This window comes from Oryctolagus cuniculus, chromosome 1 (assembly GCF_051225735.1).
Source record: "Oryctolagus cuniculus isolate XC-2025 breed Fujian yellow rabbit chromosome 1, ASM5122573v1, whole genome shotgun sequence".
Classification (NCBI taxonomy): Eukaryota; Metazoa; Chordata; class Mammalia; order Lagomorpha; family Leporidae; genus Oryctolagus; species Oryctolagus cuniculus.
In genome coordinates this window covers 65,916,035-65,943,254 of record NC_142867.1, presented here as the reverse complement: position 1 = coordinate 65,943,254, position 27,220 = coordinate 65,916,035, and the positions used below count along the sequence as shown (strand labels likewise).

At 60.1% G+C, this 27,220-nt stretch overlaps 1 protein-coding gene across 6 annotated transcripts; it reads left to right on the top strand.

Annotated features, from left to right (window-relative positions):
* The first annotated feature begins 2,943 nt into the window (after positions 1–2,943).
* Positions 2,944–26,045, top strand: CHRDL2 (chordin like 2). Of its 6 annotated transcripts, XM_089311580.1 has the most exons (13): positions 2,944–3,567; positions 11,809–11,921; positions 15,075–15,168; positions 16,810–16,952; positions 17,217–17,310; positions 18,654–18,712; positions 19,979–20,150; positions 20,756–20,950; positions 21,164–21,337; positions 22,107–22,161; positions 25,151–25,243; positions 25,532–25,601; positions 25,884–26,045. In XM_089311580.1, exons 1-13 carry the CDS (start codon positions 3,486–3,488, stop codon positions 25,902–25,904), a joined length of 1,365 nt encoding a protein of 454 aa, XP_089167706.1. In that variant the 5' UTR covers positions 2,944–3,485; the 3' UTR covers positions 25,905–26,045. The 6 variants fall into 6 exon arrangements, 5 of the variants coding, with proteins under 5 accessions (XP_089167706.1, XP_089167699.1, XP_002708740.3 ...); XR_016218996.1 differs by lacking the exons at positions 22,107–22,161; positions 25,532–25,601 and adding an exon at positions 22,246–22,369; XM_089311573.1 differs by lacking the exon at positions 22,107–22,161.
* Positions 26,046–27,220: the final 1,175 nt, after the last annotated feature.

Sequence of the window (27,220 nt, the reverse complement as noted above, 5' to 3'; positions counted from 1 at the left end):
TTTTTAACATGTCAAAGGAGGAGTGCTTGAAGGAATGAAGATATTATTCACCAAGCTTTCTTTTAGCCTTATGGACAAAGCTGCGTGCTGACAGTAGACAAACAGTTGTGCGTCCCCTCAAGGAGAGCAGGTGACGCCAACCCAATGGGTAATACAATGTGCTAAGGGCCATAAGAGAGAGACGGACAAGGCTACCCTGGTGCCAGGGTTTGGGTATGGTCTGAGCGGCCCTCAGGCTGGTGCTGTGGTGTAGCAGGTGAGGCCACCGCCCACAGTGCCAGCATCCCATATGGAAGCCAGTTTGAGACCCGGCTGCTCCACTTCTGACCCAGCTCTCTGCTATGGCCTGGGAAAGCAGTAGAAGATGGCCCAGGTCCTGGCTCCTGGCTTCAGATCGGCCCAGCTCTGGCCTTTCGACTGCTTGGAGAGTGAACCAGCAGATGGAAGACTGACTCTCTCTCTCTTTCTCTCTCTCTCTCTCTCCCCTCCCCCCACCACACCTCTCTGTAATTCTGCCTTGCAAATAAATAAATAAATCCTTTTTTAAAAAAGAGAGAAATTTCATGAGCATGGAAAATGTGCAGCCTCAATCTCCCTACTGTGTAGAGGGGCCTTTCAGAAGCCATTGAGTGCAGCCCCATGATTGCATCCTGGTGGCTTCATTGGAAGATCAAGAGAGACAAGAAACATACACAGGCGTGTGCGGCTGGCACTCTCGGAGACCATCAGAGAAAGCCTGGGCCGAAGCAGCAGTGTTTGTCTTATTTGTCACTGTGTCCCCAGCACCCAGTGCAGTGCCCGATCCAGAGCTGGCCCTGAATCCCTGTTACATGACGCAAGGAGGGAGTGATTCCCTTGACCCCTGGAAGATCAGCGGGCTTGCCAGGCACAGGAGAGCATTCCAGGCAGAGAGAGAGCATGTGCAGCAGCAGGCAGGGCCAAAGAAAAAGCTCAGGTCCTCTGTAGGCAGAGCCCCGGGTCGGGAGGGCTGCAGGGCCCAGGGCTGGACAGGTGGAAGGATAGCAAAAGGGTTCCCTGCCTCAAATCTCCGTAGAACTCTCAAAAGACAAAAGGAGTGGAGGAGGAGAAAGGTGGCCCGAGCAGGGTGAAACACAAGAAAGATCAGGAAGTGGGAGCTCGCCTAGCCACCCTAAAGAGGCTAGCAGCTGGCCCTGGCGGAGGGTAGGTGGCCAGGGTAGACAGCAGGCAATGTGTGCATGCTCCTGAAGCCAATGCTGAAATTTCTGGGTTTTAATCTGTAAGCGATAGGACAGGCAATAAAGGGTTCTGAGTGGAGAAGTGATTTGATCAGATTTGTCAGTAGAAATGACTGGCATGGTTCCGTGACAGGTGTGAGAACAGACTGGGGCAGCCTGACCCAGGGCACATCTGTTACAAGGCTGTGGGGAAGGTTCCAGTAAGCAATGAGGACAGCCTTGCACTGCAGGGGGCCCAAATACATGGGCCATCTTCTGCTGCTTTCCCAGGCCACATTAGCAGGGAGCTGGACAGGAAGTGGAGCACCTGGGACTCGAATGGGCACTCATAAGGGATAATTGTGTCTGAGGCTGGGACTTAACCTGCTATGCCACAATGTCGGCCCCAGGGAGTAGCAATCTTAATCCACCTCTTAAGCCAAGATGGAGAAAGGAAAGAAGCTCTGTCCCAGCCCCTTGGGATGTGACTGTTTACAGAATTAAGCACTGTGTTAAACCTGAGCTCCCTGGAAGCCAAGGCAAAAAGGGAAGCATGATGACACACATATCTCTCACTTTTTGTTAAAATAAATATTGCATAGTCAAGGGAGAGAGACTGGCTGGATTGACTGGAAGTGATTAAACCTGAAAGGTGGGGAGTGGATCACGTGTGGAGGATTCTGAGTGCTCTGGGGAAGGGCTGTCTCCAGGATCGTGGACTCTTCCTTCTGTTCTGGCGGTGTTGGGAGGGTGGAGGCACCGCAGTGGAATGGGGTGCCGATGCCTGTAAAGACAGCCAGGCAGAGTGGCTAAGCCTGGAAATCGGACTCCCTGCCGAAGCACAATGTGGCTGACAGCCCCTTCTCACCTCTTAGGCCTCCAATGTCCCCCCACTCTGAACACCCACAGGAGTGTCCAGGAGCTCTGTCCAAGAGAAGTTGGGCAGGAAGTCGAGGTCCCCAAAGGGGCCCAGCAAGTTAGGGACAGAGCGGGTGGGACAATGACCGCCCTCTTGCTCTCGGAGTTTGGGCGGTTCTGGTCTGGACAGAATGGTAACTCTCACTCCCAGCGTCCTGTTGATTCAAGCACTTGTTGAACACAAGGTCTGGAGCACCAGCTCTGGGGCGGGGAGGCGGGAGGTGGTGGCGTCAGGGCCCTGTCCTCTGGTGGGAAAGACAACCAGCTCTCACCACAGAACCGGTGGCCATTACTCCCAGGCAGGTGCAAGCCTCCCCCCCGCGGAGCAAAGGAGCAGGAGGGGAAGACTTCTAGGGGGTGGCAAAGGACTCCCTGGCCTGGCTTTCACCTGGGCGTGAGGGGGCGACGGACAGCGGGGAGACATGGCCGGCCAATGGCCAGTCCACGACCTGGAATCGTGCCCCCTTCTCTGTGCTGTGTGAGTGCTTCGATGTCCATTATCTCATCTTTGCAACAACCGCGGGAAGATGAGAAAGATCGCACGTCGCGAATGCCCCCGTTTTGGAGCTGGGGACAGACTGTGCGGCCTCGCCCACCAACCGCAGGAGGCGCGGCAAGTGCCCTGATTCCATCCAGATGCCTAGCTCCCAGCGCGCGGTGCCCCAGGCTGGCGCGGTCCCCGCAGCCCCCTGCCCCACCGCGAGCCGGGCACCGCCCCCCATCCCACCTGCAGGCTGCGCCGGGCCCCGCCCTCTGCACTCGGGGCGTCGCGGGGAGTCAGGGGTTAAGCCCCACGCACGGCCCGGTGGCCCCTTCCCCCTCCGCAGCCCCCGGGCCTCCCCTCGGCGCCGCGCCTGGAGCGTGCGTCCGGGAGCCCGGCACGAGAGAGGAGGGGGCAGAGTGGGCCTGCGTCTCGGGTGGCCAATCCACCGAGTCCGCCGTGCCCTAAGAGGAGGCGCCAGCGCCGCGCCAGCGCCAGGCCGGACTGCCGGCTTCCCGCGGCAAAGTACAAATGCGCCCGAGCGCGGCGCCTGGCGCCCTGGGCGTGCACAGCCGGCCCGCGCTCAGCCTCCCCCGCGGCCGCCGCGCCGCCGCCGTCCCGCCGCGCGACCCCGAGCCCCGGGAGCGGGGGCGCCAGTCCCGCGCGGCGCGCCCCGCAGACCCCCGCGCTCGCCGCTCTGCCGCCGCCTCGGCTCCCTCGCACCTTCTCCAGCCGCCTGCTGCGTCCGCTCCGGCCGGACGGTCCTCCGCCTCCGCGCCCCTCTGCCTCCCGGCTCGGGGGGCTCTCTCCACCGTGCTCTCAGCGCCCCTGCTCTGCCTCGGCAGTCTCCCCTCGCTGTCTGCCGACGCCCCGACCCCGGGCCAGGAAGGATGGTTCCCGAGGTGAGGGTGCTGCCCTCCCTGCTGGGACTCGCGCTGCTCTGGTTCCCCCTGGACTCCCAGGCTCGAGCCCGTGAGTAGAGGCGGAGGCTGGGTGGGCAGGGAGGGCTGCGGGCGAGCCCGGGACCTGGGACTCCCCCGGGCCGTTCTGACGGCCATCTAGGCAGCACCTGTGCCGGCAGGGTTGGAGACTTCTGAGCGACCAGGACGGCCCGGTGAGTCCGGGGAAGGGGGCGGGGGGAACTTAGGGGAGAAACTTGAGGGGGCTGCAGCCATGGACTTGAGCACGCTGGGCGCTGGAGGCCGAGGGCTGTCCTAGGAGGGCGCCGGGTGCGTGTGGCTGCAGGTAAGGGGTGTGATGAGTGCGGAGTGTCTGTGGACGCCCCTGCGAAGGAAAGAGCTAAGGAGGCTGTCCTGGGTGTCTTTCTTTTTTCTTTTTTTCTGCTTTTCGATCCTCATTACACTCAGGTGAGAAAGCTCGGGCCGAGGAAGGGGAAGGAGCGTGCTCGCATTGCTAGAGCGAGGGAGCCATGCGAAGCCAGGACCCCCTGGTCCCGGAGCCTCTGCTTTCCCCTGCTGCGCAGGATCTGGAAGGAACTCTGATGTGTAGAATGGGAGACTTGGGGAGCAGCAGGCGCGTGATGGAGCCCTGGGGCTGGACAGCACCCAGCCCCACCGCACCCCCGCTGGCTGGCGGGAGGTGGGTGTGCGAGCCTCAGTTTCCTCATCTGTCACATGGCAGTAAAAGTCTGAGGGCTGTCGCGAAGTTTACATTGGAGCAAATGGGTGCAGGGTAGCTGCTGAGAAAGGATTGGGTCCCTAACTCAGGCTTCTCCACTTAGACGCAATGTCACCTCCAGCAGGTCCTGGAATCTCCCTGAAGCTCAGGTTCCTTGCTGCCCCTCAGCGGGCTGGCGGGCCCCCTTCCTGCCCCTGCCAGGCTCCCGGAATGCCCCGAGGATGGGAAACCACGCCAGAGATGCTCCCAATGACAAGGAAAGAGCTTAGGTCAAACCCTGAACCACCTGCTAAGAAACAAAAGCCAAAAAGGGGCCGGGGGGGGGGGCTTGCTGCTGGGCCACACAGGGCAGACCCCCACCTCCCAGACCCCCCATGCTCTTTCTGCTGCACAGCGCAGTTCCTCCTTCCAGATCTTTCTGTGTGGCACGGACCTTTCTGGAGCCAGCGTTGCTGGGTTTTGTTTCAGTCCTGTGCCAGCAGGCTGCACGTCGGTCCGATCAGCTGTGCCCTGCCAGCAGCATGAGACTGAGAGGAGTCTGTACTGTAGGAGAGAGCAGTGGAAAGAGCCCAGTGGTGGGTTCAAGTCCTGGCTCTGGCCCCTGTCGCTGTGTGAGTCTTGGTTAAGTCACAACTGCCCTGAGCCTCAGTGTCCTTCTCTGCCCCAGGAAGATTCTAACACGGAGCCTGAAGGGCTCTTAGGAGGCTGAAAGGAGGCAATGTGTTGAATGTCTCCTCTTCCTCCTGGAACCCCAGGGGGGTTTCCTCCTAACACCTGCCTGTTGTTTCTTAAGAGAGGCTGAGCACAGGACGTCCTCCATGCCTGCCGCCCTTCCACTTGGCACCGTGTCCTTGGCCCTCAAGCTTTCCCCCAGATGGCCTTGCCCTGATGCCTCTTGGAAAGATGGTCTAGACTCAGTCCCAGGTGCAGGACGGCTCATGTCCCGGCTGTACCTCTCTGCCTCATATTCTGCCAGCCCTTCACACCCTGCTTAGGGCACACCTGGGGTGGACTCGCCGAGTTACAGTGAGGAGGACTGATGCTCGGCGGGCAGTGTTAAAAGTCAGTCTAAGATGTCAGAGCTGGAAGATTCGCCTTTGCAGCTGCTCCGCTTCTGCCATCAATTTCTTGATCTTTGCAGTTCAACTGAAGCCCAGAAAGGGCAGTGACTTGCCACAGGTCACACAGTAAATTGATTAAAGAACAGAACAGAGACCTGGATCCTGGACCCCGGTGTGTCCCTTGTTGGCCATGTGAATCAGGACAAGTCCCTTCCCTTCTCTGAGCCTCATTTTGTCTTGCATGGAAAATCTTTGCATCTAGAAAGAGTCCTGTGCCAGGATCCTTTCTGAAGGCCTCCTGTGAAGGCCCTGGTCTTCCTTTCAGTGACTTCAGTCTCCTGGTGACTTCTTAGATGCCTTCCAAAGTGGTGCCAGCAGGGAGAAATCTGGTCTGTGTGGAGCCAGCCTCTGGAGGAGCCAGGCCTCGGGGGCACGTGGGGGCTGCCTGCTCCCCAGTTACAGAACAAGGCTCTTCAGGCCAAGGTGGTTCTCTTACAGGCTCTGCTTCCAGCTGTAGCCTGAGCCCCAATTCCAATCCAGACCGAGTTTCAACTCCAGCCAGAGGCTGAGCCCTAATCTTACAATTCTGACCACAGATTGGACCCCGATTCCACCCCCAGGCTTGAGCCCTTACCCATGCTGGGTCCCTGACCTGGCCACTGACTGGTACTGACCCCAGTGCCAGGCTAAGCCACAAACATGAGTGATGTTGGCTGCTCTGAACGCCCCTCCCCACTGTGGGGCGAGGAGCTGACTTCACTCCCTCTCCAGTGCATTCCCTTCGCCAGTGCCTCTCTTTTGTGCTTTTCCCTTACTACTTGCCCCTGTTACATGTCTGGCTTGCTTCCGCTTTCTCTTCCTCCCCAAAGGGAGTCATTTGCCAAGTGAAAACCTTGATCCCTCTGCATTGCCTCAAGGGTTTTGTGACTTATGGGAATTGATAGTGATGGAATCCCAGATCCTAGGAGTGAGCCTGAGGCAGGGAGGGGGCTCCCTTTGGTGTGATGTGTTGCAGAGGGCACACCTGGAATGGGCTCTAGCCCCACCTCTGCCACCAATCCCCACTGCAAGCAGAGCAGGTTGCCCGTGTCTGTACAGTGCAATGGGTGCACACATATGGATGATCCCCAAGGAGCAGTCGACTTTAATAGCTGTGATTCTAAGTCTATAAGATCCAAAGACGCTGTGGCCTTGATTCTGACCACCCTGACCTTTGGACAAGTGAGTCGGGGAATGGTGTGTGCTCTGCTGCCCTGCCAGACAGGAGTGCTCGGGGTCCTGTGACAGTGGGTATCCATCAGGAAGACCCTGCCCTGTGGCCAGCTTAGGTTGAATTCGGCTGTCTAGATGCGCATCAGGCACTGGGGGACACCTGGGAGAAGGCCTGAAGTCCTGCTCAGCAGGCCCCTGTCTGCCTCTCCAACTGGGCTGGCCTGCAACTCCCTTCTTCCACCAGTAGAGGTCTCTGCCTCACTCCCTGGCTTGCAGGCGTAGGAGCCGGAGCCCAAGCCGGAGCAACAGCTGTGCAGCCGCTCCAGCTGTTGCACCTGTTGTCAGGACTGGCCTCTCAAGTTCCCCCAGCCGCCGGCCCCGGCGCCGGGCTCCAAGAGAGGGAGCTTGAATCCCTTGGATCCCTGAAGAATCCCTTGGACCAGGTGAGGGTGGTGCCCCTGGGAGGTGCTGTGCAGAGATCATTTGAGGTTTTCCCCTGCCTGTGGGCAGGGCCCTATCCCCAAGAGGGCTGTTCCATGGCCACCTTCTGTTACCTGTTCTCATGCTCAGGGGTTCCTCCTTATAGCTCAGCTGAATCCTTCTTTTTGCAAGCTAAAGCCATTGCTTCTAGTCCTGTCCCTTAGGGGTGGGCCTCCCTGTGACCATCCTCGCAGGTGAAGACTGACATTGCAGTTGGTGCTGGCAGGAGCCAGTAACCTTGGGCAAGTCTTGCTCCCTTTCTGGGACTCAGTTTCCAGCTACTTAAGACCAGGGGACTGGACATCATCTCTGAGATCTTCGCTCTCTGAGATGCTACAAATCCAAGTACAAGATGTCCCAGGCATCACAGAAGCCATCCCTCCCATGCCCTGCCACTTAGCAGGTGACACAGTCGCCTTTCCTGGTCTGACAGCCCCCTCCTCTGAGGCCCCTCTGTGCTCCTGTACCGCTGCCACATGCCAGCCTGCAAGGGGTCAAGTTCAGGGAAGAGCGGTCCCTTTGCCTGGGTTGCACAGCTCAGCCACTGATTCCCTTAAGAGGCCTCCCACTTTGGGTGCCAGGGCCCAGAGCACAGCTTATGTCTCCGAGCAGAGCAAGTTTGTTTGTGTGAAGAGGAGACTATAAATAAATAGAGAGGGAGAGAGAGAGGAGAAGAGAGGCTGTGTGGGCGTGAGGCAAGAGATGTAAACCTTCTCACATTCCTGAGCAGCCTGGCTCACCCAGTTTTGCTGAGTTCCTGCAGGCTGGGGACAAGCCAGCCACAATTCTCAACGTCTCTCCATTCTCAGGGCTTTGGCCAGCCTCTCTCCAGCCCAGAAGCTTCTTTCTGGCTGCCTTTTCTGCTTCCTCTTGAATGGATTCCCTTCCACACAGCTCACGCCTACCTGACCCCTCTACCGGCCTTCGTCATAGCGTGAAAGCTTCAAGTCAGACTTCGGGAATGACGTTGGTTGGGAACAGTCTGGAAATTCTGACTTCCACCTGAGGATCATGGAACCGCTCCTCCCCTAGCTGCCCCAGCTGCCGACCTTTCTGCCACATGTTGTTGTTTGGCTTGGCACGTGGTTTGGGAGTTCAGATGGTCGGCAGCTGGTTAGGGAAGGTCAGAGACCGGTTGCTGTTGGTTGGCCAGGGCTAGCGTGCTGAAGGGGAGCTGGCTCGCCCTTGCGCAGTGAAGAGGCCTGGTAGCCGGGACCGCCGGTCAGCTTCTCCTCTAGCACCTCACATCAAGCACAAAACCCAGCGAGATCAGTTCTTGCTCTGAGAGGCTCACGGCTTAGTGAGGAAGACAAACCAACTTAACAAGTACTTCCGACCCACTGTGGCGAGAACGCGATAGAGGTCGGAACTGAGTTCTGAGGGAAGGCAGCGGCCCGGATGTGCCCCGGCCGCACCGGAAGGAGGGCGTGGCCTCCGACTTCTGTAGGACCGGAAGTTTGTCAAATGCTGGAGATGGGGCCAGGTGCTGCAGGCTAGGGAACCGGCCTGTGTGGAGGGGCCTGGGATGAGAGGTGGAGCAAGGAGACGGTCGGCGAGGAGGAGGGAGGCTGGAAACAGGGCCACCACATTCACCTGTTTAAGCTCCAATTCTCCGACCTCCCCACTGTGCCTTCACCCTCCGCCCATAGCCTAGCCGGTTCTCCTATCCAGCCTGCTCCAAAGGCTTCCTGCTGTGCCCACGAAGCATTTCTTGGAGCTGTACTTTTGCTGTTCGTGCTGCTTCTCTCCTGATCCTGGCCACTGGTCTGGGCCCAGTGTTGTGACCACATCAGCCTGTCTCTGGTCTCTCTGCCCTTGGTGTCAATTCTCCATGCCTGTGGTGACAGTGACTATCCTAACTGCAGACCTGGCCATGTGACTCCTCGTGGACAGCATTTCCATGGCTCTCCTGCCTGCCTTCCTGAGCCTCTGCCGCTCTCTCTTACCAGCCTGCTCTCACCTTCCCGTTCTCTCCCCCAGCTGTCTGAACTGCTGGCATCTCACATCCTGGTTGGGGACTTGGCGGGTACACGGTGGGATTGATGGAACCTGGTCTGGGTCGCAAGTAGGACTAGATGTGTGCAGGGAGCCCCAGGAATGAGGGCTGGTGCCCCTCTATGTAAGCCCTGGGAGAGGTACCCATACTGGGTAAGACAGTGTTCAGTAATAGGACCCTGGGCACTGCCACATGGAATTCTGGGAGTAAGAGAAATACCATGAGAAATAGATTATTAAGGAAGCTCCAAGTCAGTGCCCAGATCTGGGTTTTTTGGTCTTTTTTTTCCTTCTAATTGAGCATCTAGTATGTGTCAGGCACTAAGCATTTTATGTGCATTATCCAACTTGATTCTTGACTGGTAGAGATTGTCACTAGACCTATTTAACAGAAGTGGAAACAGAGACCTGAAAGGGTTAAGTAATTTGTCTAAATTCAGACTGCTCATAAAAGCCAAGTCCATGTTCAGAACTCCAGTCTACCTGATTTCCCAAGGTCCTGAGAGCAGGACCCTGGGCTTCTGAGGGATGGAGGGAGACATGGATGGTGGGACAAGGGGTGGCAGAGTGGGAGGAGAAGCAGAGCAGGCCACTGAAGACAAAGGGAGGGAGACAGGAGTCACCCCCCACCCCCCACGTCACTCAGCCTAGCCCCAGAGGCTGCTGGAGGCTCACTGCACGGACCCTGGAGCCCAGGAGCCAGCACAGCTGGGGCCATCCACACATCCACGAGTCGTGGAGTCTTGGGATTATCAGATCTTAGAACCACACACACAACACCATCCAATTCTAGAAGCTTCCGGTCCGATGAAATAGAGGCTCTTAGGAATGTGGAATTCTCATTCTTGAACCTTAGCAAGCTAGAACTGGGGACTCTCAGCACCTCAAAGTCCTGGTTTTGTAACCTATGTATGTAGGAAGCCTTTGAAGAGATCATAACTTGCCCTCCCCCTTAGTTTGCAAAGGGGAGGCTCAGAGAAGGGCAGAAAGGATAGTCCCCAAGGCCACACAGTGAATTTGCAGCTCAAGGAGCTAGCACTCCTTCCACCAACCGTGCACAAGGGCCAGGTACAGCGCCAGGGCTGCAGGAACCGAGGCTGTCTGCCGCCTGGCAGTTCCTCCTCCCGCCTGGTTTTGGCTTGGCCTTGGGCACTCACCTCCAGGCAGTGCCACGGATCCTTGCGCCTCTCACCTTGGAGGGCATGGTGGGGAGGGGACTGTGGCCACTAGAGGCCTCCTGCCAGGCCCCCCACATTCTCAGCCTCTGCCAGGTCGCCTGGTGGGGGCGGGGGAGGGCTCCTGGCCCAGGAATTGGCTGAGACTCCCTGGCTTCATGCTCTGAGCAGGCGGTGAGCCGGACGGGCTGCCAACTGGCACGGGGGCCAGGGCTTCAGGGCCGCCCCAAAGAAGGTAGGACAGGCTGTCTTCAGCAACAGCCCAAGACCTAAGGTGGTGGCGGTGTCGCAATGGCCCCTCCCTGCAAGGGGGAGGGGACCAAGGAAGAAAGACATTATTCACTCCTTAGAGAGTTGGGCTGGCTCTGACCGGCACCCCAGCTGGGCCTGTGTTCCACCCTCTGCCAGTGGAGGCTGAGAGATAAACACAGCTCATTTGATACGGGCCAGCCGGCTTGCAGGGAGCGGGATCTGCTGTGTGACAGCTCCTCCACGCTGGGGGCACTTGGTGTGTCCCTGCAGTCCTCAGACCTCTCAGGTCCTTGTCCCTGGAGGCCCACGAGGGCAGAGTGGGAGCAATGGGAGGAGACAGAGGGAGACCCATTTCTGCTTCTTAAAAAGAAAACTTTCTCATGGTTGGGATGGTCAAGGAGCTCCTTTCTGTTCCCTGGAGCTGTCGGCCCGGGGCCGGTGCATTGTAGGTGCGCCCCGCCCCTGCTGGGCCCTGCTGTGACTGCCCAAGGATTCGGTGGGTGCAAATGTCAGAGAGCATGGGATCCGGAGGGGTGAGAGCCCGTGTCGCCAGGATGCTCAACCCTGGAAAGCCAGGAGGAGGGAAAGGCAACATACAGTTTAGGCCACGTGGGCCCAGGGACTGGGAAGTGTGGCCCGAGAGGCTGAGGTCAGAAGCCAGAGGTGCTGGGGTGAGCTCAGAGGAGCTCACAGCCTGCGTTCCAGTTAACTTGGTCTCTGTGAGCTTTGGTTTTCTCGTAATTGTGGTAACAATCCCAAAGCTATTCCAGAAGATCAGGATGTCCACTTTGCAGTGTCTTTGTGATTGTTTCTGTAATTGTCTTAGTAATGGTGTTCAACCAGATGTCAGGAACTGAGCAGGCTACTCACCTTGCAAACATGATCTAATCCCCAAAATGATACTGCTCATGCAGGCCTAAAGGCTAAGCCATCACTGCTTGGGATGCCTGTGTCTTCATCCCGAGTGCCTGGGTGTGATTGCCCGCTTGCTTGCTTTTCATTCCAGCTACCTGCTAATGTGCTCCCTGGGCAGCAGCGGGTGACAGCTCAGACAGCTGGGCCCTTGCCACCCACATGGGAGGCCTCGACTGAGCTGCTGACTTCAGCCTGGCCCAGCCCTGGTTTTTGCAGGCATTTGAGGAGTGAACCAGCCAATGGAAGAAAATCAATCTCTCTCCTCTCAAATAGATAAAAATTTAAAAACCAGTAATGTGAATGATCTACATAACTTACATACAGAGAAGACAGTCAATATGAGCCTTGTATTTCCATCTCATTTAATTCAACAAACCCTTGTCTGGGCACATGGCTTGTGCTGAGCCACAGGAGCTCGGGCAGGGAGAACGCCCCCCCAGCACTGGAGCACCCCGGGACTAACGGAGCACGGGTTGCTTTGCCAGGCCCTGACATGTTCTGCCTTTTCCACGGGAAGCGCTATTCCCCCGGGGAGAGCTGGCACCCCTACCTGGAGCCCCAAGGCCTGATGTACTGCCTGCGCTGCACCTGCTCTGAGGTAGGTTCCTCTGGCCACCTGTGTCAGGTATATCTGGGAAAACCTCCGGAGAATCACTCCTGAAAGGGGGGAGCCTGGGCGACTGGGCACTCTGGAGCCAGGCCCCGTGGAGTTGTGCTGTCAGCGGTCACTCTGTTACCAGGGTGCCTTTATAGGAGCTGATGGCCAGCGTGCCCCTCCCAGGGAGGTCCCACCTGCTGGGTCTCTCATCCCAGCCTCCTTGCCAGCTCGCGCTCCCGCCAGCCTCTTCCCTCCACTCCTTCCTCTGGATTCCCTGTTCCCCTGCCATCACTGACCCACAACCCCGTGGATGAATGACCCTGCCTGGAGGTAGTGTCTCCCTGTCCCTGTCTCCTGGCTGGGATTCCAGGGTCCAGCTGTCTGTGGCTATCAGTGACTGATGGCCCCTCCTAGACTGAGCCTGAGAACAGGTCCAGCTGGATCCTCACTTGTCCCCAGCACGATGCTTACTGAGACTCCCTGGGGCGGAGACCATGGCTCTGTCACCACCTCCCACGCCACTGCCCCCAGCACCCTCACGGGGGCCTGTACAATCAGCCAGGTGGTCTGAAGGAGACCTCCGTGGGTCCAGAGGTAGGAAGATGGGAGGGATGAGAGAGGGGGCAGTGGCTTAAGAGGCATGAAAAGCCCTTGGCCTTAGCTTAGGCACCCAGGGTGCAGTGTGGACAACCCCAGCTTCTGTGGTGTGGGTGCTGGTACATGAGGAAAGTGGGTAGCTGGTGTCCAGCTGGAGCCAGCCCAGCTCACCCTGCACCCAGCCAAGAGCAGCCTTGAGAAGCGTCTGGGGTTGGAGCAGAAACCAGCTCCTGAGGAGACCTGGGAGGTGGAGAGGGGCGGGACAGCCTGCACCTGCCCACTCCTCCTGGGGTCTTGGCCTGTGGTTCCCCAGTTTCCACTGTGTTGGCCCCAGCCAGGACTGGGACACCTATGGGAACCTCCTCACCCCCTTGGTTTCTCCCGAGCACATCTGGGGTCAGCCTTTTCAGAAAGAACGGATGACATACCACCAGAGAAGGGGAAGGAAGCATCACAGAACATTCCAGATGCAGTGCCTGGCCAGGCCCACGTCTCACGCCCCGGAGTTCCCACACACACAGCGTCCTCAACCCAAGGGCCTGCTGCCGTCATCTGCAGTGTCCCAAGTCCTTCCCTTCCCCGCCGTCATGACTGCATCCCCTCAGTCTGTCACCTGAGCCACCTGGACTTCCTGATGGGCCTCCCTGCTCCCCTGCACCCACGCCCCTCACAGTGGCCATCTTTTCTGAACCTAGAATGGATCGCGTGGTTCTGCTCCTCAAACCCTCCAGCTCCTGTTCCCTGCGGGTGGCCTGCCTGGGCTGACTCCTGCCTGGCTCTGCGGCTTCACCGCCTCCCTGCCCTCTCCGCTGCAGCCCCATGGCCCTACCGCCCACTGCCCAGGTCCTCTGCACCTGATCCTCCCTGTTCACAAGTGACCCCCCATTACGAGGACTCCCCCAGTAGCCGGCTCCTGTTAAGGCAGTCACAACAGCCTGCTTTGTGGATGTCAGGAGTCCAACATCCGGAATTGGCCCATCTCTACTCATTTGTTGTTTTATGGTCACTCTCCCGTTGCTAGGATGTGAGTTTCTTGAGGACAGAAACCTGGTGGGTGGTGCCCAAGGCTGCGCCTTGCCGTGCTCGGGACAGGGCCTGGCGCCGAGGCATACGGAGCAGGTGTTGTTGAATGATGAGCCCAGCTCAGCCTGGAGGGTAGTGTGAGGGCCCTGACCCCCAGTGCCATGTGATCCTAAGATCATTTCAGCAGAGTGGGACCCGCCTCCAGGGTAGTTGACAAGATAGAGGGAGATCATCATTTAGAAAATAAACCCCCTGCCTACTAGTCACTCAATAAACCATAGCAGGACCTTTCCTGAGATCCTGCTGGGCTGCCCCGGCTTCACCGTGTGCCTGGCCATCCCCACCCTCATCTCTATCTTGCTCCCCATCCGCAGCTCCTCCATGGCCTGCGTGAGAGAATTCTGTCTTCAGGCAACCCTGTCCCTCACTCCCCCTGGGTGTCGCATAGGAGGGCCCAGTTCACCCCCCCACTTCCTAAGCACCCATAGGTGCTGGGCCTCTGGACAGCGCTGGGGGAGCGCAGACCCATTCTGCAGCCTCTGTGATGTGCTCAGCTCGGTGAGCCCTTGCCGTGACCCCAGTAGGCCTGGCGTGGGGCACTAGGCTGCCTCTGGGAGACCTCCTGTGGTCAGAGCAGGGTGGGAAGGAACTGGGTGGTGGGGGCCAGTGGGCTGGAAACAAACTTTGCCACCATCAAGGTTTCGGACGACACAGGCTCCATTCATCTCAGAGACGCCTCTGACTTCCTCCCCTTGCTCTCATTCACCACTTGGCGTCCCTCCATGGTAGCAGGTGCTCCCTTGTAGCGGGGCCCTGTGCTGACAATGCATTGGAATTCTGGGGTCGCCCCGATGCTGGCTGCTGGTGAGCTTGTCCCAGAGGACAGAGTGGGCTGGGGGAAGGCCTAGGAGGGGCTGATGGACTGTGCCTGGAGCATCCCCTCTCTGTTTGCGCTCAGCTCTGCGTCTGTGTACTCTGCCCTGTTCTCTCTCATTGGCTGTACTCAGAAAAGTGGGCCTATCCTTCTCTGTTGCACCACACTCCAAAGGCATTGTCTAGGGTCACCCACAAACCTCCTAGAGACTCAGGGAGTGGGGTCACAAGGCCCCAGGTCTTCCTTATGCCAGCTTTTTAAGTCTTGTCCTATCCTGGTCACCATGGGTGGCGTTCTTGTCCTGATCATTGCTCTGTAAAAGAACAAAGCTCCCAGGTACACTGGCATGAGGCCCCAAGATCAGTGTTGGAGCCACTTGGGGCTTTCACGGGTATTTCTGCAACACCTGAGCAAATCAGTAGACAGGACACCCCCTCCAAGGTGGGGAGGGCCACAAGTGGGTGAGCCAAGGGAGACCCCCTTCGCGGGCAGGGGGAAGGGGAGGAACCAGGCACCTCGTGGTTGCCATTTTTAATCTCATCACAGGCTCAGAGCAAGTGCAGAGTTCCCAGGCCCGGTAGGGTTTGGGGAGAGGACAGGTGCAGGTGGGAGGCAAGGGGGCTGTTGGGAAGCAGGACTGATCCCTGTGTTGCCCTCAGAGTGCCCATGTGAACTGTTACCGCCTCCACTGCCCGCCTGTCCACTGCCCCCAGCCTGTGACGGAGCCGCAGCAGTGCTGTCCCAGGTGTGTTGGTAAGTAGCCTCTCCCTTGCCCAATGACCTTGGTGTCCTGCCCAATGCTGGCCTCCTGCTGATTGAGGCTCTATTAGGAGAGAGGCTGTCTCTACCCAACAGGCGCGCTCAGGGCTGGAGGAGCAGCCAACTTGTCAGTCTTAAGTAGATAGATGTGCACAGCCAGAATGGGGCGGGGAGCGGTGGGGAGAAGCTGTGAAGTAGCTGATGGGACAGGGGTGTGTGTGGCCTGTGGACTGCCATGCTTGGGCACCTGTCTCTGGCCAGAGCTGGAAGCCCCTGGGGCTGGGGGTGGGGGGACCAGGAGTGTGGGTGCCTGTCTTCCAAGATCCCCTCCAGTGCAGATTCAGGGTCTCTGCCTCCCTACACTGAATAGCTGTGACTCCATGATTTGAAGCTTCCAAAGACCCCTGAGCCTGGGATTCCAGGGAAGGGAGGTGAGAGAGAGAGAGAGAGAGAGAGAGAGAGAGAGAGAGAGAGAGAGAGAAGGTCTGAGGAGCAGCTGGCCTAACCAAGAGGCCACTGAGGGGCAGCCAGGGGAGGCCAGCTCAGAAGCCGGGGCGATGTTGAAAGAAGAATCAGTGTGGAAGGATGCATCAAGGAGGTGGTGACAGAGGGACTCGGATTTGGGTCTCAGCCCCAGGCGCTGGAGCCGGGGCTCCCTGGTACATGCACGGGTGTCGATGGGTTCATGTTCTCTCACTGGGAGCCCAGCGGAGACCTGACCTTGGCTCTGGCTTGGGTCACAGAGATTCCTGGCTCTGGGTTCCCAACATCATTGTGCTTCCCCTGTGTGTCCAAAGCTTGCTCCAGGGCTTCTTACCCCTCCTTGCTGACTTTGGGACCCTCCTCTGCCCTCAGATGCCCATCACCCTGCCTCTCCCCTTCCCTTGTCCCATTGCCTGCTTGGCTATACCTGGTCTGCAAGACTTAGCATAGCCTGGGCCCCTTTCAAAAGTATTCCTGGACCATCCTATACAGCACATGGGGGGCCTGTGCCCACCCTGGCCCACCTCACACTGCAGGCACCCAAGGGGTTTGCGAGATTCTTGATGGCAGGGCCTAAGCCCTACTGCTCATCCACTCTGGTGCCTAGCGTGGCGCTGCAGGGCAGTGTCCCTGCTCACGAAGAAGCCACTGAGGGTGGGCTTCCTGATGATGGAGGGGCTTCTCTCGGGACTGACTCACTGGCAGGCCGTGGCCCATGAGTGACAGTTGGCATGCAGCGCCGGGACAGCAGAGGGATGCTCCCAGCCGACTGCACTGGAACGCAGCTTGGTGAGGACAGGGACTCTGTTTCGTTCCCTGCTGTATCCGCAGCACCCGCAGCAGTGCCTGGCACTAGGAGGTGCTCTGTGGATGCTGCTTGGGTGGACAATGAACTGAGTCAGGCCCGTGGGGACTGCGGCTTCCAGCCTTCCCCTCTTGCTCGCATCAGCCCAGCTCAGACACGGGCGGTGGAAGGGAGTGAAGCGGTCAGACGGCGTGTCAGTGCCAACCTCTCAGCTGGTTGCGGAGGGTCAAGGCCAGAGCTAAGTTAAAACACCAAGAAGGCTAAGGGGCAAAGTCTGCGGAAACACGGCCAGCTCCATCCGGCATATACCTCACCTTCCTCTTCTGCCTGGCTCTCCCCATCTGCAGAACCCCACACACCCTCTGGGCTCCGGGCTGCCCCAAAGTCCTGCCAGCACAACGGGACCACGTACCAGCACGGAGAGATCTTCAGTGCCCACGAGCTGTTCCCTGCCCGACTGCCCAACCAGTGTGTCGTGTGCAGCTGCACCGTAAGGCCTCCCGCCGGCGTCCCGGTAGCCGGCATGGCGAGCATGGTGGGGCCTGGAGGGAAGGGGTGCAGGCGACCCTTCTCTGGGCTCCCACACCCTCCTGAGCTTCCTGAGTGGGGTGTTGCAGGCCCCCTGCTGCTCCCTCCCCTCCCAGCCTCAGGGGAGACCCCTTAGCCATTCGCTCCCAGGGAAGGGGATGGGCCTAGCCCCCAAGGCTGGTCCTCATCAGACCTCATTTCCCAGCCCATGTGCTCTGTTTGTCAGGAGGGCCAGATCTACTGCGGCCTCACCACCTGCCCCGAGCCCGGCTGCCCCACTCCCCTCCTGCTGCCGGACTCCTGCTGCCAGGCCTGCACAGGTGCGTCTGGCCCTAACACTGATGGTGCCCACTCCTGTGCTCTGCCAGCGATGTGAGCCAGGGTGGCCCTGGGGGATAGCCAGCATGGTGTACACCGTTCCTTCCTCCAGGCCTGTGGTGGCAGCTGATGTGCCACTCTTTCTTTTTAATTGCAGTCACAGGGAGCAGGAATGGGGGGAGGGTCGGGGAAGGAGAGAGAAGCAACACCAAGTGCTGCTGGTTGGCTCTCCGTGGCCTTGGGCTTCTCAGAACAGCCTGGGGGCGGGAGAGAGGGAGGAGAGAATTTGGCCACTACCTCCTGCTGATCAAAAGTGCACCCCAGGGAGTTAGTTCCCTCACACCTGCCTCACCACCTATTGTGCATGCATGCGTGGGTGCTCGTAGCCCTGGGAGCAGCAGGAAGGGGGGAGGCGGGAGGAGAGGGGCTGGGAGCTGCGGCCATGTGGAGGGCACTGTGGCAGTGCCTGTGACGAGTGCACTGAGTCCTTGCCATCAAATGAGGCTGACAGGACCCAAAGTGGCACCTGAGGGGGGTCTGAGGAAGGCAGGTCCCAGACTGCGTTCCCTGGGGCTCAGAGCACATCTGTCAAGCAGAACCCAGGAATGGGCTGGTGACGGGAAGACGTGGCTTGAGCCGGATGAAGCGGCGGTTCTGGTCTCTGTGGGTTGGGGCAGTCAAGGAAAGCTTCCTGGAGGAGGCAGGCCCAGGGGAATGCTCTGCATGGGTCACACCGTCCGATGTTGGAGTTTTGGAAGGCATATTGGACCAGGAGTCTGGTGATGTCAGCTTAGTCTTGGGTCTTTTGGCTGACTCCACGGTGGTATGAGGGTGGCCCCTGGCATGACCAGTGGATGGGCTAAGTTTGGGTTCTTGCAAGGCCTAGGGGGACAGAAGCCTGCTTGGGGCATCAGCCGCAGGGCTTGGTGGCTTCTGTGTGCTGGTTCCCAGGGGGCTGGGTCCAGGAGGGCAGGGCCCTGGGTGGGGTGTGGAGACCCCAGCGATGGGATTCTGGGCCCTCCCTCGCACTATCCATGGAGGCGCTGAGGGGCATGGCTCAGCGTCCCAGAGAGGAGACCTTTACCTAAGGGCTAAGCAAGATGCTGTGGCCCAACCAAGCGGCTCAGTCCTGATAGTGACCATGAGGTCGGTATGGGGAAACTGAGGCAGCACCCCAGTGGCAGGGACTTTGTTGACCAACTAGGATGAAGGGAGGGAGGCTATAGTGGGAATAAGTCCCCACCGAGGGCAACGGGCCCTGCTGTAGGGGACGGGGTGGCCTCAAGGTCGCAGCCAGCAAGGCTGAGGGGCCTGAGCCCAACCCCGCCTCCACTCGCGTCTGCAGATGGGGCGAGTGAGCAGCCAGCTGAGGACGCCTCTGCGGAGTTATCCCACCATGGAGCGGTGAGCGCCGGCTTCCCTGCTTGGGGGTGGGGGCAATGCTTGAGGTCCTCATCTCACGCCTGCGCCTGGGTCTACTGCCTAAGCCACCCCTCCCCCTAGCCTCCCGCCACGGCCCCCGTCCTGGCTGATGCACCAGGCAGGGCAGGCGCAGGCCCAAGACGGCCTCCTGGACGCTCCTCCACGCGGCCTGCGTCTGGCTGCGCCTATCATCCATTCAGCTGCTGCCGGGAACGCGGTGCCCCAGGAACGGCCTCTCAAGGACACAGGCCCTGCACCGGGTCCTGAGGCTCCGTGGTCCCAGTCTCTCTCTCTGGCCCCTCTGTGGCTGTCCCACCCCATGTGAGGGAAGAGCGGGCTGGCCCCCTGAGGCCCTGTGTGTTCTCTGTGCTGCTGCCATGGGAACAGCGCGACCCTGGACCCTGGGGGGCTGGAGACTGGACTCCCCTTCCCAGGGCTGCCTCAGGGCTGTGGGCCCATCATGCCTTGTGGGGGGTGGCACCTGCCCTGCAGGCCTGCCCTCTCCCTGGAGGCAGCCAAGGGTCAGACACCTGCTGACTAGGGCAGGCCACACTCTGGGCTCGAGCTCCCAGTTCCTTCTCATCTCTGCAGTATTGGGAGAGCTTCACCTGGGAGATTCCGCTGGGCCCGCTGGAAAGCCTGGGATGCTGTCCACTGTGGAAGCCCTCGTGGGCTCACTCCAGGCCATCAGAGAACAGGGCAGGAGTGGCCGCGGGACAGATGTGCTGACGTTGGATCAGCAAGGGAGGAAGCTGGCCCTGCTTTTGGCCACCAACCAGCCTGTTCCTCTCCCATGGCCTAGGGCTGCCCTGACCCTCAGACACTGACCTGTGTGCAGCTCCTGCCCCAGGCGGCTGCCCTCAGCGTACACATTTGCTGTCACTGCCAGCCCCACCCCCAGCCCCTGCTGAGACCTGCAGCACAGGGGAGGGGCTCTTGTCCCTGGGTCTTCCTGTCTGTGGGGTCCTCAGATGCCTGTCCCCGTGTCTGTGTCGTCGTCACTGTGTGCTCTTAAATAGCCCTGATCAGTTCCGTGTCCCAGATTAGCACCACAGCATCCTGTGTGCCCCCCCCCCCAGCCCCAAGGCCCAAGAGGCTGGGTCTCCAGGTCCCCCTCCAGCTCTCCCTGTCCCTAGGCGTGCCCTCCTCCCTGGGAAGTCACACAGGTGTCCACCGCCAGGCCTCCTGCTGCTCGGCCACCAGCCTGTCGCGCTCACTCAGTGGTCTGCGCCTTCCCACCACTTGCAGAGACAGTCTCAGGACCCGTGTGCGGGGGATGGCGCGAGAAAGAGAGGCCCAGGCACCCCGGCCCCCACCACGGGCCTCAGCCCCCCTCTGGGCTTCCTCCCGCGACACTTCCGACCGAAGGGGGCAGGCAGCACCACCGTCAAGATTGTGCTAAAGGAGAAGCATAAGAAAGGTGGGGACTGGGCTCTGCTGCCATCTGGGAGGCAGGGAGGGGGAGCCCCGATGGCCACCCGCGCAGTTCAGCGGTTCCCCAGTCCCAACGTGGCCACGAGCCTGTGGACTCTGGGACGTGGGAACTGAAGGCGCTCAGGTGTGCAGGACCCCGAGACTGAGAGCCGAGACACAGGCAGTCCTGCAGCGGGGCCACCTGTGCCGGGGCCCAGGGAAGATGGGACTGAGGGGCGGGAGACAGACGTGAGGAGACGGAGCTTTCATACTAGGCAGGGCTAAGGGCAACTGTTTGATGGAGGAAGGAGGGAGCCGAGCAGGGCGGTGGGGGTGGGGTGGGGGGTTGATGCTGGTGGGCAGCCATGGCCGCAGAGGGGGCGCCCAGGAGCCTTGCTGCAGGGCCGCCTGACCAGTGGAGGAAGAGGAGCTGGGGGCACTGAGTCCCAGCTCCCCTTTTACAGATGGGTCACTGTAAAAGGCAGTGGAGGGAGAGGGACCTGCCAGGCCGGGGCAGGTCCCTCCCTATCCAGAGGCTCCTGCTGGGCTTGGCCCAGTCCCAGGTGCCGGGAGAGGGGGCTGAGACCTGCCCTCCTCTCCTCCCCCTGCCAGCCTGCGTGCATGGCGGGAAGACCTACTCCCACGGGGAGGTATGGCACCCGGCCTTCCGCTCCTTCGGTCCCCTGCCCTGCATCCTGTGCACCTGTCAGGATGGCCACCAGGACTGCCAGCGTGTGACCTGCCCCACTGAGTACCCCTGCGGTCGTCCCGAGAAGGTGGCCGGGAAGTGCTGCAAGATTTGCCCAGGTGCAGAGGGGTGCTGGGGGGAGGGGGCTCCGGGCTCTCGCAGCTGCACTTGAGGACCGACCGGTGCATGCAGGGCCCCGCCCGGTGTGACAGTAACACACTCACAGGCTCTGGGCGCACATGGAGTCCGGATCGTGTCATTCAGAACACATGGACTGTCAAGAGGGGCAGCCGGTGTAGACTGAGTCCTCATGAGCTACTTGTTTCTCCCAGAGGACAAGGCAGACCCTGGCCACAGCGACGTCAGGTTCAGCAGGTGTCCCAAGACGCCGGGCCGGGTCCTCGTCCATACAGCCATCTCCCCGAGCCCAGACAGCCTGCAGCGCTTCGCCCTGGAGCACGAGGCCTCGGACCAGGTGGACATCTACCTCTGGAGGCTGGTGAAAGGTGAGTGCTGGCCACACCCCCTTCCTGGGCTGCGACCCCACAGGGGCCTTAGGGACCAGGCGCCTCTGGCCGCCCCTCCAGGTGTAGGAGTCTCTGACGCCAATGCAGGCAACAATTTCAGTCTGGGATTCTGTTGCTTCTGATGAGGCTGCTGTGCCAAGGCCTGGAAGTGCTCCCTCTCCTGGGGGAAGGGGTCATTGCACAGCCTGCGCTGATAGAATTGAATAGGCTGCTGGTTGGGTGGTGGGATCTCTGCCCCGGGAAGGGCCATCTCCCCAGGGGGGAGGGGTTTCAGAGCATCCCCTAAGCGGGAGGGCAGCGGCTGGTCTCACCTCCCCCTTTCTGAATGGCTGCGCCTGCCACTGTAAGCCAAGTCGATATCACAGTACACTTCTCATTGAGAAACTGGACTTGTGTGATAGGCTGCCCGTGTTACAAGCTGAAGGTTGGGAGGGGTTCTCCCTGACACAAGAATTGCCGGGAGTTTGGCTTTGTGGCACTTGTTGTATTAAAAAAAATAGTAGACTCCCCGCATAGGGCAAAACAGGAAGCCATGATCCAGACTCAACCCTTTAAGTTGCCTTAGTGCTCAGGGGCACGTTGGAGGGGCTTGGCTGGGGGCGGGGGGAGTGGAAGAGGGAGCCATGGTGATGGCGACGGTGACAGGCAATGTGGGCAGCACTGAGAGCCCCCAGAGTGCTTCCCCTGCGCCGTCTCGTTGGACCCTCCACGATCCTGAGAGTTAGGAATGACTGTCCCCATTTTACAGATGAGGAGACTGAGGCTCAGAGAGGTGAAGTGCCTGGCCCAAGGCCACACAGCCAGTAAGTGGAGGACGGGAGCTAGAGCCCTTGTCTTGTGGCGTCAGATGCGGCTCTGTCCCTGCTCTGCCCTGCCCCCTGTCGTAGGAGGATGGACGAAGAGAGTGACGCGGTTCAGCCCGGAGGACGGAAGACTCAGGGACAGCACTGCCGGCCTCACGGCGCTGAAGGGCTGGCCCAGGCAGAGGGAGCAGCCGTGATCTCAGTGACCGTAAGGGTCAGGCAGCAAGTAGGGCCTTTGGGACCTGGCAGACCTGGGCTGGGGGCCCAGCGCCGCCAGCTTGAATTCTGGCTCTGCTTCTTCTTAGCTGTGTGGCCTTGGGCATTTTCTCCGCGTCTCTGGGCCTCTGTCTTCTCTTCCATTCGCTGGGGGCGAGGGCATTTGGAGGGTTAGACGTGGTGGCGTGGGTCCAGCCCCTGCCTCTCCCGCCATACCTGCTGGTTACAGCAGCAGGGAGCGGGTTCCAAGCCAGTGAGAGGAAGAACTGTCTGCTATCACAAGCCTGCCTGCTGCCTCGGGGCGGGGCGGGGGGGGGGGGAGCTCCAAGGGGAGGGGGTGGGAGGGGTGAGGGTTCTGCTAGCAGCTGGGGAAACGCGAGGCAGCCCTTTCAGTTGCTTTGAGTCTTAAGAGTCCATCAGTCGCTGGCAGCTAGCTGCTGGCTGCGTGTCTTCCGCTCCCCTGCCCGCAGCAGGTGCTGGGACCACAGAGGGTGCTAGGCCTAGCCCCGTCCTTAGGGCTCACAGCTTAGCAGCAGCAGCTCTCTGGGAGGGAAGGCTTCCGTGGAGGATGGCCCTCTGCGATTTAGAGGGGTGGGCGGGCAGGCAGGCGGGCAGCGACGGCCTCCAACCCCGACGCTGCTCCTGGGCCCTGTGCTCCGTGATTGGTGCGCAGCAGGCACCACGTTTAATCTGCCTCGTTTGATTCTCATGAGAAACCTACAGGCCGTGTTTTAATGTCCCCGTTTTGCAGATAAGAAAATAAGAGTCTCAGAGAGCACATGACTGACTTACAGTCACACAGCTTAAACCAAGAAACAGAATCAAACCCAGGTCCCACCATCCCCAGCACTGCCTCAAGCTTTTGAGGAGTGGCCGAGGGAGGCCGAGGTATGCAAGGATGTAGTTCATGGCCAGTCTCATCGTCACCAGGCCCAGCAGAAAGGAAGTGAGGCTGAGAGACTCGTCACTCTCCCAGTGCTGGTCTCCACCATCCCGTCACCAGCGCCCAGCCCCACCGCTCACCTCCTGACCCTGCAGAGTGCCTAACTGTCCCCCTCAGCCTCTGCAGGGCGACACCCCCCGGGGCTGCCATCAGTGGGGAGCACCACTGCCCCTCACTCGCAGGAGTGGAGGCAGAGACCAGGGGGACGCAGAAAGCTGTGCCACGGAGGCTCCACCATGGGGCCAGCGCCAGGCACAGATGTGGGCAGTGGACCTCAGGGGTCTGGATGGCAGGCCCCCGATGCCCTCTGGCCACTGACAGCACACACGCCCACTCCCACTCCCAGACTGGCCATCCACTTCCAACACTCTGCTGGCTCAGCCCGGAGAGGGGTCAGCTGCACGGCGAGCAGAGGCTTTGCTGTGGGGCTGCACAGGGCCAGCTGCCCCCAGCCCTGGCACAGCCCTTCAGAGGGCAGGGGGCACAGCCATGATGCTCAGAGTAGCTCCTGATTGTGGGCCGTGGGGCCCAGTCCTTTCAACCACACCTTACAGAGGACAGCGTGAGGATGCACCCTCACCCATCACCTGCTCCCCGGTATTTGTGTCCCGGGGAGGTGCAGGCCTGTTCAGAAAGCCCCATCCCCATGTCATCGTGTGCCTCAGGCCTGCCACGGTGATGTAGCCCTGGGTCACTGGCCTGAGTTTCTTCCACATCCTGGTCCTTGAGGTCCCAACTGGACCTTCCCTGGTTCCTGGAACTCAGTCCAGGACCAGAGTTGTTTGTTCCCTCTGTGGGGTCCCATTCTGACTCCCAGGGCCAGTTCTGAGTTTTCTTGAAGGCAGGGCCTGTCCAGCAGAGGCCTTGCTGGCTGCATCTGTTCTTTCTGGCCGGGGACCTTGGTGGGTAACAGCTGGTGCGGCCTCCAGCCTATGTGCTAAGGGCCTCTGTGCCACGTGTGGTGCCAGTGGCCAGCTCCCCAGGAGATGCAAACATCAGAGGGTCCAGCTAGCATCTCGCTCCCCCTTGGCCTGGCCTAGCCTGGGTCCACATATCATTTGTCCCATTGTCCATTCATCCAGGAATTCATTGATTCTCCGTGCCTTTTATGGGCCGGGCTTAGGGGGCCTAGACAGGGGAGGCCTCCAGGGGTTCTCAGTCTGGTGAGGGTGGCAGGAATAGTTCCAATGATGGCACGTGAGAAATAGGTGCCACCACAGACAGAAGCTGTGGGTCCCCAGGGAAGATGTCCCAGCTGTGGGCTGGAGGAGTAGGAATGCACCTGGAGCATCAGGAGTGGAAGGCAGTGGTAGAAGGCGTCTGTGAAGGCTCGGCCTCCTGGCCCGGGCAGGGGCAGGGGCACGGGCTGAGCTCTGTGCTCTGACACTCGCTGGTCTCTGGGGTCTGAAGCAGCTCGCCTGTTGGTTTGTATCAGATGCTCCACGCCCAGAGAAAAGCTTGAGCAGTCAGATGGCCTCCTTCCTCCCCTCCTCCTTTCCTCTCTGCCTGCTCCATTTCCCACCGCCCCTCCCTCCCTGTGCTGCGGCAGGTGAGCAGGGCGAGCACAGGTGCAGACAATGCTGGTGATAGAAGCAGGGTCACAGAGGGCCACAGGGGGCCTGGGCGGGGACCGACAGGGCAGTGTGGCTGGATCAGGGTGAGTGAAAGGGAGGCTGGACAACGGGGGCTCTGGTGAGGAGAGGGGGCACTGGGTGGCAGGACAGAAGGGAGAGACCGACAGGATTTGGGGTCAGCCGCGAACCGAGGCAGGGAAGAGGTGGCTGGGCAGCCCTGTGTGGAGCCCACCCTGCTGCTTGTCTCTGCCCGCAGGGATCTTCCACTTGATTCAGATCAAGAGAGTCAGGAAACAAGACTTCCAGAAGGAGGCACAGAACTTCCGGCTGCTCAGCGGCACCCACGAAGGTGGGCCCTGGGGCTGAGGGCAGCAGGGCCTGGGGCGGGGAGCTCCCAGCTGCTGGGCAGGAGGCGGGGGGGGGGGGGGGGGGGGGAGCGGCCGTGGGCCACAGACGTCAGTTCCCAGAACAGGAATCCAGTGGGCGTCTGGGCCAGAGATTTCCCAACTCGGTTCAGGAGCTGGAAGCTGAAGCAGAGCTGCCTGGATTTGGTCTCCAGGGTGGGGGTGGGGGGCGTGGCTATAGGAGGGGGGTCCAAGTCTCCGAAACAGTGCTGCCAACGCTCTGTCTACTGCAGCGTTTGTCGTAGAAGCCCTCCTAACATGGTCCTCCTGCCGCCCTCAATTTGCCCTGCGCCACTCTGGAAGGTGGGCCCAGGGGAGGCTTTGGGGTGGGGGTCGGGGGAGACACAGATGGGAGAATGGCCAACAGGTGTCAGGAGGCCGGCCCAGTCCCCAGCACGAGTTGTCAGAGGACAGGGTCATGTGCCAGCACTGTACCAGGGGGCCGCGTTCCTCTGGGCTCCCCGTGGGCTCCACATTGCAGCCCTCACACTTCTTCCCACCCTGAGCACTTCCGGCCGGCAGTCACCGCCTGCTGCGCATGCGCGCGCGCTCACTGCCCCTTCTCTTCTGCCTTCTTCCATGCAGGCCACTGGAACATCTTCCTAGCCCAGACCCCAGAGCTGAAGGTCACGGCCAGTCCAGACAAAGCGACGAAGACTTTATAACAAAGACCTAGAGAGCTGCAGATACGAGCTTTATCATTTTTGTTATTATATATTAATAAATAAGAAGTTGCAATACCCTTAACCCTACCTTGCTAGATTCATATCCAGTGTTCTGTGTGCTCTCCTGGCAAGTTGCATGGCAGGTCTGGTTATTCCCATTTTACAGGGGGCAAAACTGAGACCCAGAGGGGCAGAGCCTGGCCTCAGTTCTCACGGTGATTCGGCACTGGAGCCAGGGCTGGTTCCCGCAGCCTCCCCACGCAGTCCCTTGGGTGCCAACGTGCTGCCATCCCCTGCCCTGTACTGTATCTGCCTCAGGCCCCCGACCCTGGTGCCTCCTGCTCTTAGGGCAGCCCCGCCCCAGCTCGGAGGCACTGAGCCCAAGAGGACTGATTCTCCCTAGCCAGGAGAGGCAGCCTCAAAGTGCTTCACCCACAAATATTCCAGAGACTCTCGTCCTTGTCAGCCGCCCTGCACGAGGAGGAGCGGGAAGTAGGCACTTGCCTGCGGCCACAGAGCTGCTTGGTAGCAGATCGGACCGGAAGTCAGGCCTCGCTCTTGCTCCAGGCCTGCGGTTCTCCGCCGATTCCACACGGTGGCGAATCTTAGGAGCCCGAGTAGCCTCACCTCCAGATTCCAGAGACTCTGCGGTCCCCGTGCCAGCCTGGCACTGTGGTCAGAGGGGAAGCTCCGCCAGTCTCGGTTAGGGACAGTGGCAGTGATAACTCATCCTGCGCCCAGGTGCACGCCCTTGCTGTTTCAAAGCTGTTCCAGGGCCTGTGGTTTCACTTAACGGTGAACGGTGGGGGACTTACGTGAGTTTGGGGAGGAGCCCACAGAGGCGCTGGGGAAGAGGTGAAGCAGGTGCAGCCTAGGCCCCCGACACCCCGCGGGGCTCCCTCTACCCGCCCCGCCCCTGGGCCTGCAGGAAGCCCCAGAGACATGGCTGTGCTTGTGTTGCTTCTAAAGCCTTGCCCTTGACCCTAGGGTTACTGGGGTCCCTAGAGTCAGCTTGGCAGCCCCACCCTGCCCACCTCCTGAGTGGGACGCTGTTGCCCTCCCCAAGCTCCCTCTGCCAGCTCTGGGGGCCTGGTTTGAGATCTCACCTGGGGTACCAGGAGCATGGGTGGACCCTCCCACCACACGAGGCAGAAGACCACGGCCCCCTCCCTCACGGCCCCGCCCTGTCCATCCTAAAGAAGACTCACATTGGGCCTGGCTTGTTTGTCACATGGCGGCGGCAGCAGGGACGGGGGT